Below are 12,518 nucleotides of genomic sequence, written 5' to 3'. Positions count from 1 at the left end.
AAATTCTCTCATTATTTACTCACCCTCATGATATCCCTGGTGTCTATGACTTTCTTTCTTCACCAGAACACATTTGACGAAAAGTAGAAAAATATCTTAGCTCTGTTGGTCCTTAAAATGCAAGTGAATGGTGATTTCTCTTTGAAGCTCCAAAAATCGCGATTGCGTCGCACACACTTACCGCTGCAGAACGGAAGCATGATCTAGAGTTAAAAAAAGTACTTAAATATTTATTTTTTCGCGCCAAAAGCGATCGTGTCACTTTAGAAGACATTAATTTAACAGCTGGTATCGTATGGATGACGTTTATGCTGAGTGTATGTGATTTTTGGAGCTATCCCTTTAAGTCCAGATACAAGTTGGTAAAAAAAAAAAATGTGCAAAGAGAACTGGCTTCTTTTCTTCTTTTCTGCTGCATTATCCAGTAATACCAATCAGAGTACAACCAATCAGTTCCACACAGTGAGGTATAGATATTCTAATCTGAGTAAGAAAAAAAACAACTCTGGTACCGGATCGGGAGAGAGCTCGGCCGATACGGAGATTTTAGGTATCGGAATTGGATTGGGAGAGAAAAAGTGGTGTAGGCGCATCACTACTAATAACAATATTAACGGTCAGTTGTCTGGACGGGCAAGTAGCGTTAATAAGTAGTTATTACTATCAGCTATTTTACTAACAAAACTAACCCTTTATATCAGACCCTCCCTTTTTATTATGTGAGTACATTTCAGTGCTCATTGCTAAAACATAAGGAAGTTCACATGAGCTTCAGCCATTTTGTATATAGCAGAGGCTAATGAAATTCAAAACCTATATTACCCAGGAAATGGTTGGTGCACAGACTTCGTAAACACGGAGGCATCCTGTAGATGGCGGTACAGAGCAGCTTCATTGACATTTGATTGTCTACAGTTTCACAGCTGCCACTGAGGTCACTGTCATAGCGCATTCCATTCAGCAATATATTTGCCACCTTGAGAGATGAGGAAAAAAACATACCACTTCTTGAAGGAACAGTTCACCCAAAAATTTAAATTCTGTCAGCATTTATCTCATGTTGTTCCAAACCTGCATGACTTTCTTCCGTGGAACACAAAAGAACATGTTAGGCAGAATTTTAACCTCAGTCACTGTTTCACTCTCATTGTGTTGAATACATATGCCATGAAAGTGAATGGTAACATGTTCTCTTGTGTTCCTCTTAAGAAAGAAAGTCAGGTTTGGAACAGCATTTTAGACATAGTCTATATCTGTCAGCTTTGAAACCATCTATATGATAGTGTACTCCTAAAAGTTGACAATTAACCTTTAGCAAAAATACACACACATAAAAAAAGGGACCAAAAGTATTGATGACACATCTTGCACTAATGGGAGTGTCCAAAGGTTTCTCTAATCAAATGCTCTCTAGAGTGAGAATACAGAACAACAGTCGGGTTCCGGAATCCCATTCATTTTCTCTATAGTTGAATTTCTTTTTAACAATAACTTTTAAACGTTTAAACACAGACCTACTGTAAGCTTCTATATTGTTAATTAATGGTATATGCTTCTGTTGAAACCTTCAGTCCACATTATTTTGTCTTAATAAAAAAAAAATAATAATAATTGTTTAATAGCAGAATTTCTGGTGAAGAACTACACTACCCATGATTCAGCAGAGAAAGAGCAACCAATCAAAGAATCATGGTGAACAAAGCACGCGAAAAGAGCTCTGCAGTGACCGCCCATGACGCAATGCAAATGGGAAAAATACTTCCTGAAACAAAGCAGATGAAAAAGTAGGCGAGCACTGTTGCGCTCTATAGGCTTATTCACAACTTGTCAATGTACTTGTCAAGCCACTTAATAGTACATTTAAGCTCAAAAGTGCATATAATTATTAGGGTCAATCGATGAAACTTTTTAATTGAATTAAAGCTACACTACGTAATTTTTGGCTCTCTAGAGGTTGAAGCATAAAACTGCAAGTTACTTGCGGAGGAACACTGTTTTGGTAATTACGTTATCTGGGCTCCAGCTCTGCTCTTCTGTGCGGATGAATCTAATAGTTTGAGGAGTACCGGTGTAACCATGGTTACAGGTGATCATCTTATCAGAGCGAAAGTCACTAACAACAACAAAACTCACCCTCTCCCCTCAAAAAAATTAAAATAAATAAATAAAGAAAGGAAGAAAAAGACGGATATCCGAAAAATATGTCTTATTAGTAGGTAAGTAGCATTTCTTCTGCTGTTGTTTTGACTTAAACGATTTAAAGCAATTGTTTCAAAATAAATAACGTTACAAAAGTTAGGCAATGATGAGATAGATTGCTAGTCATATAAGATAAAGTCAAATGCTGGAAACTATTATAACTTAGTTAGCAGGCAAATAGACTAAGGTAGTAACTGGTTTAGAGATTGGCATTGTTAAAGCTTCAAGTTAAAATTATTCCATTGTCCTTCCTCGAAAATTAAATCAAGCACTGCAAAACCACAATCCATAATAAAATGCCCCATTAGAGTGGCTAACGCTATCTAACAAACTATCGCGCTAAGAGAGCTTCCTGGCAAACTATCGGTCCAATAAAATATCTTACCTGTCAAGCAAGAAAAACTCCATCTATGGGTCGGTTTTAAATCCATTAAGATCTCGGAGTTGTCACCACCTCTGAAAAAGCCAAGCCGATGTTGTTTCGTGTTTTTTAATTACGGTCGCATTCTCTGTTTACTTGCAGACTCTTCTTGGTTCAAGGTTTCTTTATTTTGAAAACTGGTGATTCCCCAGAGGGTTGCCTTTTTGAATGATCCATGGTCAATGTCGCTCATGTGTTGTGGCTGTAAGCTTTCAGCTTCAAACTACTACCACACCTACTGTATCACTGCACATACCCACGTGCTGTATAGCTGGACCTTCTTTTCTTTATTTACGGACATGACGTAAACATGCACGGATGACTGACGGAAGTATGCAATTTCCCACCAAATCTGTCCCGACAGCTCTAAAATATAAATAATTAATATAGGCTTACCATAGTGAATCGGGGTAAGGCAAAACCATGATTTGGAAGACGGATTGTTGGTGTACTTGCACATGAATTAAATTTTGTTAACTTCTAACAATGTTTACATAGTGTAGCTTTAATTACATGATATGGCGATTAATTAATCAAATTAATTGCAATTAATCACATTTATTAATATTTGCTGAGAAAGCCTATCAAATAAAAAGAATTCAATATACAGTAATACAATTATTATTATTATTATTTAATAAAAATACATATTTCTCCCCAATTTAGAATGCCCAATTCCCAATGTGATCTAAGTACTCGTGGGTGGCGGAGGATGAATCTCAGTTGCCTCCGCGTCTGAGACCGTCAATCCACACATCTTATCACGTGGCTTGTTAAGCACATTATCGCGGAGACATAGCGCGTGTGGAGGCTTCACGCTATTCTTCGTGGCATCCACGCACAACTCACCACGCACCCCACAGAGAGCGAGAACCACATTATAGCTACCACGAGGAGGTTACCCCATGTGACTCTACCCTCCCTAGCAACCGGGCCAATTTGGTTGCTTAGGAAACCTGGCTGGAGTCACTCAGCACGCCCTGGATTCAAACTTGTGATTCAGACTCCTGAGCTACCCAGGCCCCAGATAAAATTATTATTAATAGTTATATTTAAATTATTATAAATATAATATCTATATTTAAAAAAATATATAATTAAAAATGATAATGCAGATAATTAAAATGCATTACATTATTGTGGCAGTCAAGTAAAGCATTGATAAGACAAAAAGAAGCTTTAAAAGGCAATATATTATTTCCATATTACTGAACATAAGCCTACAGTCCACAGCTATCTGTTTTTGCAATTGAATTCATCAATCTGTCAGAGACTCAGAGATATATGTACACATGCGTCAGATGGACGCTTTTTGAGTGCTTTGGTTACGTCGCATCATGAACACTGTTTTTAGGTCGCTGTATCAAGTTAAACGTAGTTTGAAACTTAGAAAAGCACTCGAGATGCATGTATTCAGAATTGCGCTCCATCAGAGATTATTTAGCAGAGATGAGCCACTTCTATTAAAAAGAATGGGAGAAACTGGAACGCTCAACTATGGAGCTCTAGCGCCCAGCGGTCAATGGATGTTGAAATGAAGTCCTGCCTTACAGTTAAAAGAGCCAATCATCTTTTAGATACATCACCTGTCAATCAAACTGGCATGTCTGGAAATGACATCCCGGGAGCATTCCAAAGATGGCCAACAGTGGACTTGCTAGAAAGACTTTGGCTCCATCCAGCTGTGTTTGAACGCAAGAACACAGGGTATTTTCCAAACTGCATTTTTGCGCCCTTGGAGGGCACTTCGAGAAGGGGACGCCACTCAAAGGGTCGTTCCAAACAAAAGTAAGAAAGAAATTTTTTTTTTACAAAGGGCCCTGTCACAACACTTTTAGTGACAGCTACATTCAAACTGTAATGTCATGCTCCATTCAGAATGCCCACATCAAAAGTTCTGTCCTTCGTAGAAAGTAGGGCATAGGGATGATCACTTTCGATTGGAATTCACCCACATTCTCATGTCAAACAAGCCTGAGTGTGGACTGTTCTCTGTATAACAGCGTGTTGTCTACACAACTGGAGTTTCACTTACTGCCCCCTGCTGAAAACAGGTGAAACTTAAAGCTTGAATTATTCCGATGGTAGGAATATTCCATATTACGGTGGATTTATTATTTCTATGGGGAAAATGAATGGGATTTCGGAACCTGAGTGTTGCGCTGTATTAAGAGGAGGGGCATTCTCACTCTAGAGACATTTGATTGGATTTATATTATATTATTATTTGTTTAACATGTTTTTTTATATAATTAATCACTCTGAATTAACACATTAAATTGACAGCCCTAATATTTACGTAATTCTTCAATACACAAAACCCTTTAGACTCACTTGTTGACTGAAGGTGACAGTGCGTCTCCGACCGTTCTCAAAGCCACTGCTGGGGGCAGTTAATGGGTCTTCCATTAAGGCCAGACTCTGGGGGCGCTTCAGTATCCCTGAGGCACTGTCTTGCTGCGCCCCTGAGGCAGCCTGTTGAACCTCATTTGGCTGGGCTGCAGGTTCAATGGCTTGCTTTTGCTCATTAGCTTGAAATTCTTCAGTTGCTAACAACTCTCCATTAGGCTGTGTGAGTTTATTTTGCTGTGCAACTTTAAGCGATTCAATTGGTCGATGCCCTTGAGGAGGGGGCGTGTCCCCTGCCAGCAGAGGTGGGGCCATCACCTCTGGCTCTAATGGCTGAGGAGTCTGCTGTCCGGTGTAGCATTCAATCAGCACTCTGTCTATGTAAGAGGCGCCCAAGGAGGAAGCAAACTCATTGATGCCCGTGATCGAGTTGTCCCGACTGATAAAGCTACCGTATTTGGGTGTCAAAGGACTCAGAGGTGAAATGGGACTGGTAAGGCCTGCATAGAGTCGTGCGTTGGCACTGCTCGATCGACCCAACGGATCCTGGTAGCGGCAGTAGGAGAACTGGCTGCTGTATAGTCCTTCCTCATCATCTTCGTCATCTTGGTCTGCTGCTGCTCCAGGCGGAGGGGGTGGGGAGGGCGGTAGAGGAAGATTGGGGCTCTTGAGGTTTCTGGCACTTCTTGATTGAGGCTGGAACTTGGGTAAAGGTCGCTCAGGTATACTTGTGAGGGTCATGGCCGTGGCGGTGACGAGAGTGATGCTGGTGAACAGATATATGACCCGGAGCTGGCCACCCATCGACTTTCCAAACTCAGTTTGGTCCCAGTTGATGCCACCCACAATGTAGCCAAAACCACCTCCAAGACCTGAGTTAAATTAAAGAAGAAACAGTTATTTGATTAGACATAAATGGGTGTTTCTCCAACTTCGGGGACTTTTAGCATTAAAAGTTAAAAAAAATTTCACACTCTCACAATTTAGTTTTTTAATTTGTCTGCTGACAATATTCAGCAGTGTATGTATATGCAATCACAAGAGATGTATGTCTTTTTTTAATTTTTATGAAAGTCATTAAAATTCCCACCAGTGTCATTTCCAGCACATCTCAAATTCTGTATAGTGTTTAATAGAATTCTGTGGTGGAAATGACGTTACATTTTTAACATTTTTTAAATAAAATGTCCAACTCCTTTGTCTTGCTAAGGCTAATTTCATAGCTAACAGTAAATGTATCCTAAATGTACACAATTAAATAATATTTTCACACTTTTGAAAAATTTGGCAAAATCACAGCTTGATTGAAAATGAAGCCCAATAAAAATATTCTGTTCACAAGTGATATTTATCTTGATATTTCTTTGTTTTCTTCAAACATAACTTCACTCATATTTCATCTCAAGCACACACTTCATTGACACTTTTGTTGACTTGGTTAACAAGTTCACTAACTTTTGAAAAAACTTTATTAGAGGCAAAAATGTTTGGTATGGTAGAAATTACACCACAAATTTGGGACAGTCGTAATAATTTTTTGTTCAGATTATCATAGTTGTAAACATGTAATAATTTTTATTTGTATAAGAAATTTTCATTGTTTTATATTGAAAGTCTGGATAAGGCTAAAACATTCAAATCTATACATAAAGGGCATTACGAAGTACCATAAATAAATAATGAAGGACTATTAAAAAGTTTCCAATTCAGTTTTAATGAGACTTAATGAGAATTTCTTTTTTTTTTTTTTAATCTGTCTGTTTTTATTAAAATCAAACCCTGGGAGGCCTGGGTAGCTCAGCAAGTAAAGACGCTGACTACCAGCCCTGGAGTCGTGAGTTTGAATCCAGGGCGTGATAAGTGACTCCAGCCAGGTCTCCTAAGCAACCAAATTGGCCCAGTTGCTAGGGAGGGTAGAGTCACATGGGGTAACCTCCTCATGATCGCTATAATGTGTGGTTCTCGGTCTCGGTGGGGCACTTGGTGAGTTGAGCGTGGATGCAGCGGAGAATAGTGTGAAGCCTCCACATGCGCTACATCTCCGCGGTAACTCGCTCAACAAGCCACGTGATAAGATGCGCGGATTGACGGTCTCAGACGCGGAGGCAACTGAGATTCATCCTCCACCACCCAGATTGAGTCACTATGCCACCACGAGGACTTGGAGCACATTGGGAATTGGGCATTCCAAATTGGGGAGAAAAGGGGAGAAAAAATATAATAAAAAAATCAAACCCTGGGACATGATGGTGCCCGAAGTTGAAGAAACACCTATAAATATTGGCAGGATTATGAAGTTAACAATTAAATTAACAACTTAAGTTAAAGCTGAAGTATGTAACATTTTCAGTGTTAAATTACTTTCTTCTATACCAGCTTAATATACAGAAACAACTATAAGTAAGCCAATCATAGGTTCATTTTCTCAAAATTAGTAAAGATTCTGTCTCTGTGGAACTACAGAGACAAAACTTCAGTGTTTGTTTTGAAAGACCCGCTTAAGACCTGCCCCAACAACGTTAATCAACCAATGGTGTGATTTGGGGGCGGGCCTATCTCTTTGTTTGACCAACGGAAGACGGGGACGTATTCAGAAAGCTGTTTTGAAAACAGTTTATTTTTGCAATTCTGCTCAGTGGCGCTAGTGCTGTAGAAATTACATACTTACAGCTTTAACATACTGTACATATAGCTTTAACAACTATAAATCACCATTTTCAGTTGCACATTCTTGTTCTTTTGTTTTTGGCGATTCTAATTCTTCATGCATATCGCCACCTACTGGTCGGGCTGATCAAAGGTTGAGATTTATAGAAAAAAAGGACTTAAATATTTATCTGTTTTTCACCCTTTCATATTGTTTCTAAACATATGGATTAAACCACTGGAGTCATATTGATTAATTTTTCTGCTGCCTGTATATGTTTTCTGGAGCTTCAAAGTTCTGGCACCCATTCACTTGTATTGTGAGGATCTACAAAGCTGAGATATTTTTCTAAAAATCTTGATTTATTTTCTGCAGAAGAAAGAGAGTCATACACATCTGGGATGGCATGAGGGTGAGTAATGATGAGAGAATTTTCATTTTTAAGTGCATTATCCCTTAAGTGAGTAATTAACAGTAAATCTTAAGGTCTCATCCTAACCTGCTAGAAGAGCGTGTATATTTAGGCCTCGGTCTTGGTCCTCTGGGCTACACACATCCATCATGTACGCATGACTGGGGTTATCAGCGGAGTCCGCGCTGAAGTCCATCAGAACCACGCCACACACTGTCAGCACGATGCCCCACTTGTGATCGACAGTGGTGTCTGCCACTGCTGATCCAATGTCCCTTCCATTCAGTACAAGCGTTAGACCCAGTAGAGCCCCTAGAGAACACCACAGGTACAGGTCAAATATTTAGGAGTGTGCTCTCTATTGCAAGTCAGGATGCAAGATGCAGATAACTGCTTTAAACCACAAGTAAAACTTAAAAGAATGTTCTGGGTTTAATCCAAGTTAAACTCAATCGACAACATTTTGTGGCATAATGTCGATTACCACTAAAAAATTACAAAAATATATTGACTTGTTTATAAAAAATAAAAGAGCAAAAATCTGGGTTACAGTAAGGCACTTGAAAGTGCATGGGGTCATTCCATAAACATTGAAAAACACACCGTTTTAAAAGTATAGCAAAAAGACATAAACATTATATGTGTGAACATGATTTTAATGTGCTAAAACTGCTAACTTACCTTATCTGTGTAAAGTTATAAGCAATATTACAACTTTGCTGTCGTGACAACCTAATGCCGGAAAACCTTGTAGTCTGGCAAATGACGTACATACCTTTAAAACTATAAGTGCAATTAGAGGTCTGCTACCCGACCAGAGCCTGACGAGGTTTGGGTCAGTTTTTCAAGTATAACTTAGGCTTTGGGTCAGGTTCGGGTTTGTAATTCATGAAAAAATTAATAGACCTACATAACTTATATCTTAAGGCCCATGCAGACCTCTAGCAAGCATACAAATGATTGACTGAGCAATTAGTGAGGCTTGCGATATCTGAACTGCTTACCTATCGCCAAAGCAAAGATAAAGGGTCTCCTGCGGCCAAAGCGAGAGGTACATCTGTCACTCCATGCCCCAAGGATTGGTTGAAGAAGGAATCCTGAGAATATTTGATAGAGATTCGTGTTTTAGATCAATTCTCTCATCATTTTCTCACCCTCATGCCATCCCAGATGTTTATGCTTTCTTTCTTCTGCAGAAAACAAAGATTTTTAGTAGAATATCTCAGCTCTGTAGTTCCATACAATGCAAGTGAATAGTGACCAAAACTTTGAAGCTTCAAAACGCATATAAAGACAGCATAAAATTAATCCATAACACTCCAGTGGTTTAATCCATGTCTTCAGAAGTGATGTGATAGGTGTGGGTGAGAAACAGATTAATATTTAAGTCATTTTTTACTATAAATCTCCACTTTCAAACAGCCCTCCTACGTGCTCTTCTCTCCTCAGAGTTCTTCTTTTGTTTTTGTCGATTCTCGTTCTTTGTGCATATCACCACCTACTGGGCAGGGAGTAGAGTTTCTAGTAAAAAAGGACTTAAATGGAAACTGTTTCTCACCCACATTTATCATATCATATAAACCACTGGAGTCTTATGGATTACTTTTATGCTGCCTTAATGTGCTTTTTGAGCTTCAAAGTTTTGGTCACCATTCACTTGCATTATATGGACCTACAGAGATGAGATTTTACATTTTTGCATTTAGCAGACACTTTTATCCAAAGCAACTTACAATGCACTTATTACAGGGACAATCCCCCCAGAGCAACCTGGAGTTAAGTGCCTTGCTCAAGGACACAATGGTGGTGGCTGTGGGGGTCGACCCAGCAACCCCCTGATTACTAGTTATATGCTTTAGACCACTACGCCGCCACCACACTCCTTTTCTTCTAAAAAGCTAAAGATTTTCTTCTAAAAATCTTCATTTGTGTTCTGCAGAAGAAAGAAAATCATACACATCTGGGATGGCATGAGTGTGAATAAATGATGAGGGAATTTTCATTTTAGGGTGAACTTTTCCTTTAACTGGTTTACAGGTTTGGAACAACATGAAGGTGAGTAAATGTATTAAAATAATTTACATTTTTCATGGCAGTTATTCGGCATTTACCTAAAATGGGACTGATGAACCATACAAGACTGTAGAACTGGTCGGGCAGCCCCATTTGCAGAAGCACAGGTGTGACATATGCCGTTTCCATTGCGTAGCTGAACTCGATACCAAACAAAATGCACCCGTTGAACAGAAGCTCAGGGAAAGTGCGTCTTGGGGGCAGCTCGCTCAGATCCAGCTGTTCCAGAGGACATGGAGTGTTAGGCGGTGGAGGTGGAGATGGTCTGATCAGTTTCCGGCGCTTTGGGTGCCTTTGAAAGTTGTTTGCTCTGTGACTGAGGTGCCGTGTGGTGGACGTTGGGAAGCTGGACGTCTTGGACAGAGTCGGTCTCCAAGTGGCATCCTGGGTGGTCCCGAACTTCCTCACCATGGGACTGGACAACAGGGGGTCGCTCGGCGTACCCATTCCAGGAGACGACATGGCGCTCTTCCCACAAGTTCGTACTCACACTGACAAATCCAGAGGGGATAGAGTGTTGATGAAAATTTCAGAAGACAAGGGGCAGCAATCTATCACTCCTCCTGCATATTGTCAGCGGCACAAAGTACACTTAGGTCATGGTGATATTGAGATAGGACAGCAAAAAACAAGAGAATTATGTAATGCAGTGGTGTCATGCATCAAAACAGGGGGGTTTAAAACCAGCAAAAAGTAATAGGGAAAAACGTGATGGAGCGCCACTGCTTCAAAGAGGTCAGTGGTATGACATTTCCTCGTGCACAAGACGCACTGCAACCAATGCGCAGCTCCACTGTCAAGATGCGCATTGCACATGTGGTCTCACCATAGCTGAGAAAGCAAAAGGCACAAGTGCAGTCTCTTTCACAGCGCACTTCTGAGAAATGCATGCACCACGTTTCTGATGAGCTCTATTGCTTTCTATAATGCATACATGAATAGAACATCCTTGATTCACAGTAGCGTTTAATTATACATGAAAAGGAGGATGCTTGGAGAGGAAAACATGGTTATATATTATGTTTGAACACACTATATGCAGCAATATAAAGCAATGGCACAACTAAAACAGCCTAATATTTTCTTTTACGCGCAAAGGTAAAGATGACATTCCACTCATTTGTTCTTTGTGAAGCGCGCGCGATAGAAACAAAAATGTTACCTTTACCGGGGAGGTTTGTCATATGTTACTGCACGCGCTCGAGCCTGTGTGGAAACACCGGACTGAAGGATACATGATGTTGACACGCTTGTTTACGGTTTGATTTTTATTCGCCCTTTTGGCGCAGTCATTTCTCAGCTTTTATCGTGCTCCTCCGGTCTTCCCCTCGTCTCGCGTCCCTCCTCCTGCCATCTATCGGCTCTCTCCTTGTGACGTCACGGCATCACCTCCCCTGTCCCCTCAGGCGCGCCAATCTGCAGCATCAGCACCTCTGAAAACTGAAATAAGTCTGAAATATTTTAAAAGCCATATGGCCTTCGAATCTGTATAATTTATACGGTAATTATTTGGTAATTATTATATTTAAATAGCTGTTTCAAAAATAAACTATTTTATACATAAATTATTTGTTAATTATTATTTTTAAACAATTCTTTCAAAAAATATTTATTAAAATTATTGTTATGTATTATTATATAATTATTAATTATTATTTATATAATTATTATTTATTTACATTATTTAAATTAATTGACTAAATTTGTCTGCTAATAATTGAAGATAATTGAAAATAATTAAATATATAGGATATATATATATATATATATATATATATATATATATATATATATATATATATATACACACACACACACTCTCTCTCTCTCTCTCTCTCTCTCTCTCTCTCTCTCTCTATATATATATATATATATATATATATATATACAGGTGCATCTCAATAAATTAGAATATCGTGAAAAAGTTCATTTATTTCAGTAATTCAACTCAAATTGTGAAACTCATGTATTAAATAAATTCAATGCACACAGACTGAAGTAGTTTAAGTCTTTTGGCTCACATTTAACAAAAACCCACCAATTCACTATCTCAAAAAATTAGAATATGGTGACATGCCAATCAGCTAATCAACTCAAAACACCTGCAAAGGTTTCCTGAGCCTTCAAAATGGTCTCTCAGTTTGGTTCACTAGGCTACACAATCATGGGGAAGACTGCTGATCTGACAGTTGTCCAGAAGACAATCATTGACACCCTTCACAAGGAGGGTAAGCTACAAATATTCATTGCCAAAGAAGCTGGCTGTTCACAGAGTGCTGTATCCAAGCATGTTAACAGAAAGTTGAGTGGAAGGAAAAAGTGTGGAAGAAAAAGATGCACAACCAACCGAGAGAACCGCAGACTTATGAGGATTGTCAAGAAAAATCGATTCAAGAATTTGGGTGAACTTCACAAGG

At 39.1% G+C, this 12,518-nt stretch overlaps 1 protein-coding gene across 5 annotated transcripts in view; it reads right to left on the bottom strand.

Moving 5' to 3' along the window:
* Positions 1-11,414, bottom strand: part of LOC127427859 (proton-associated sugar transporter A-like) — a 28,617-nt gene extending 17,203 nt beyond the window's left edge. For 2 of the 5 annotated variants that reach the window (XM_051675717.1, XM_051675722.1), the window contains exons 1-6: positions 11,264-11,414; positions 10,140-10,664; positions 9,033-9,125; positions 8,116-8,340; positions 4,955-5,841; positions 823-976 (exon numbers count right to left, since the gene is read on the bottom strand). In XM_051675717.1, coding sequence (XP_051531677.1) covers positions 823-976; positions 4,955-5,841; positions 8,116-8,340; positions 9,033-9,125; positions 10,140-10,563 — 1,783 coding nt within the window. In that variant the 5' untranslated portion in view covers positions 10,564-10,664; positions 11,264-11,414. The remainder of the gene's footprint in view (positions 1-822; positions 977-4,954; positions 5,842-8,115; positions 8,341-9,032; positions 9,126-10,139; positions 10,665-11,263) is intronic. The other 3 variants (XM_051675719.1, XM_051675720.1, XM_051675721.1) reach the window with 3 other exon arrangements.
* Positions 11,415-12,518: the final 1,104 nt, after the last annotated feature.

Source organism: Myxocyprinus asiaticus, chromosome 37 (genome assembly GCF_019703515.2).
Source record: "Myxocyprinus asiaticus isolate MX2 ecotype Aquarium Trade chromosome 37, UBuf_Myxa_2, whole genome shotgun sequence".
Classification (NCBI taxonomy): Eukaryota; Metazoa; Chordata; class Actinopteri; order Cypriniformes; family Catostomidae; genus Myxocyprinus; species Myxocyprinus asiaticus.
The sequence above is the reverse complement of the archived record's forward strand: the minus strand, read 5'-3'. Positions and strand labels throughout refer to the sequence as shown.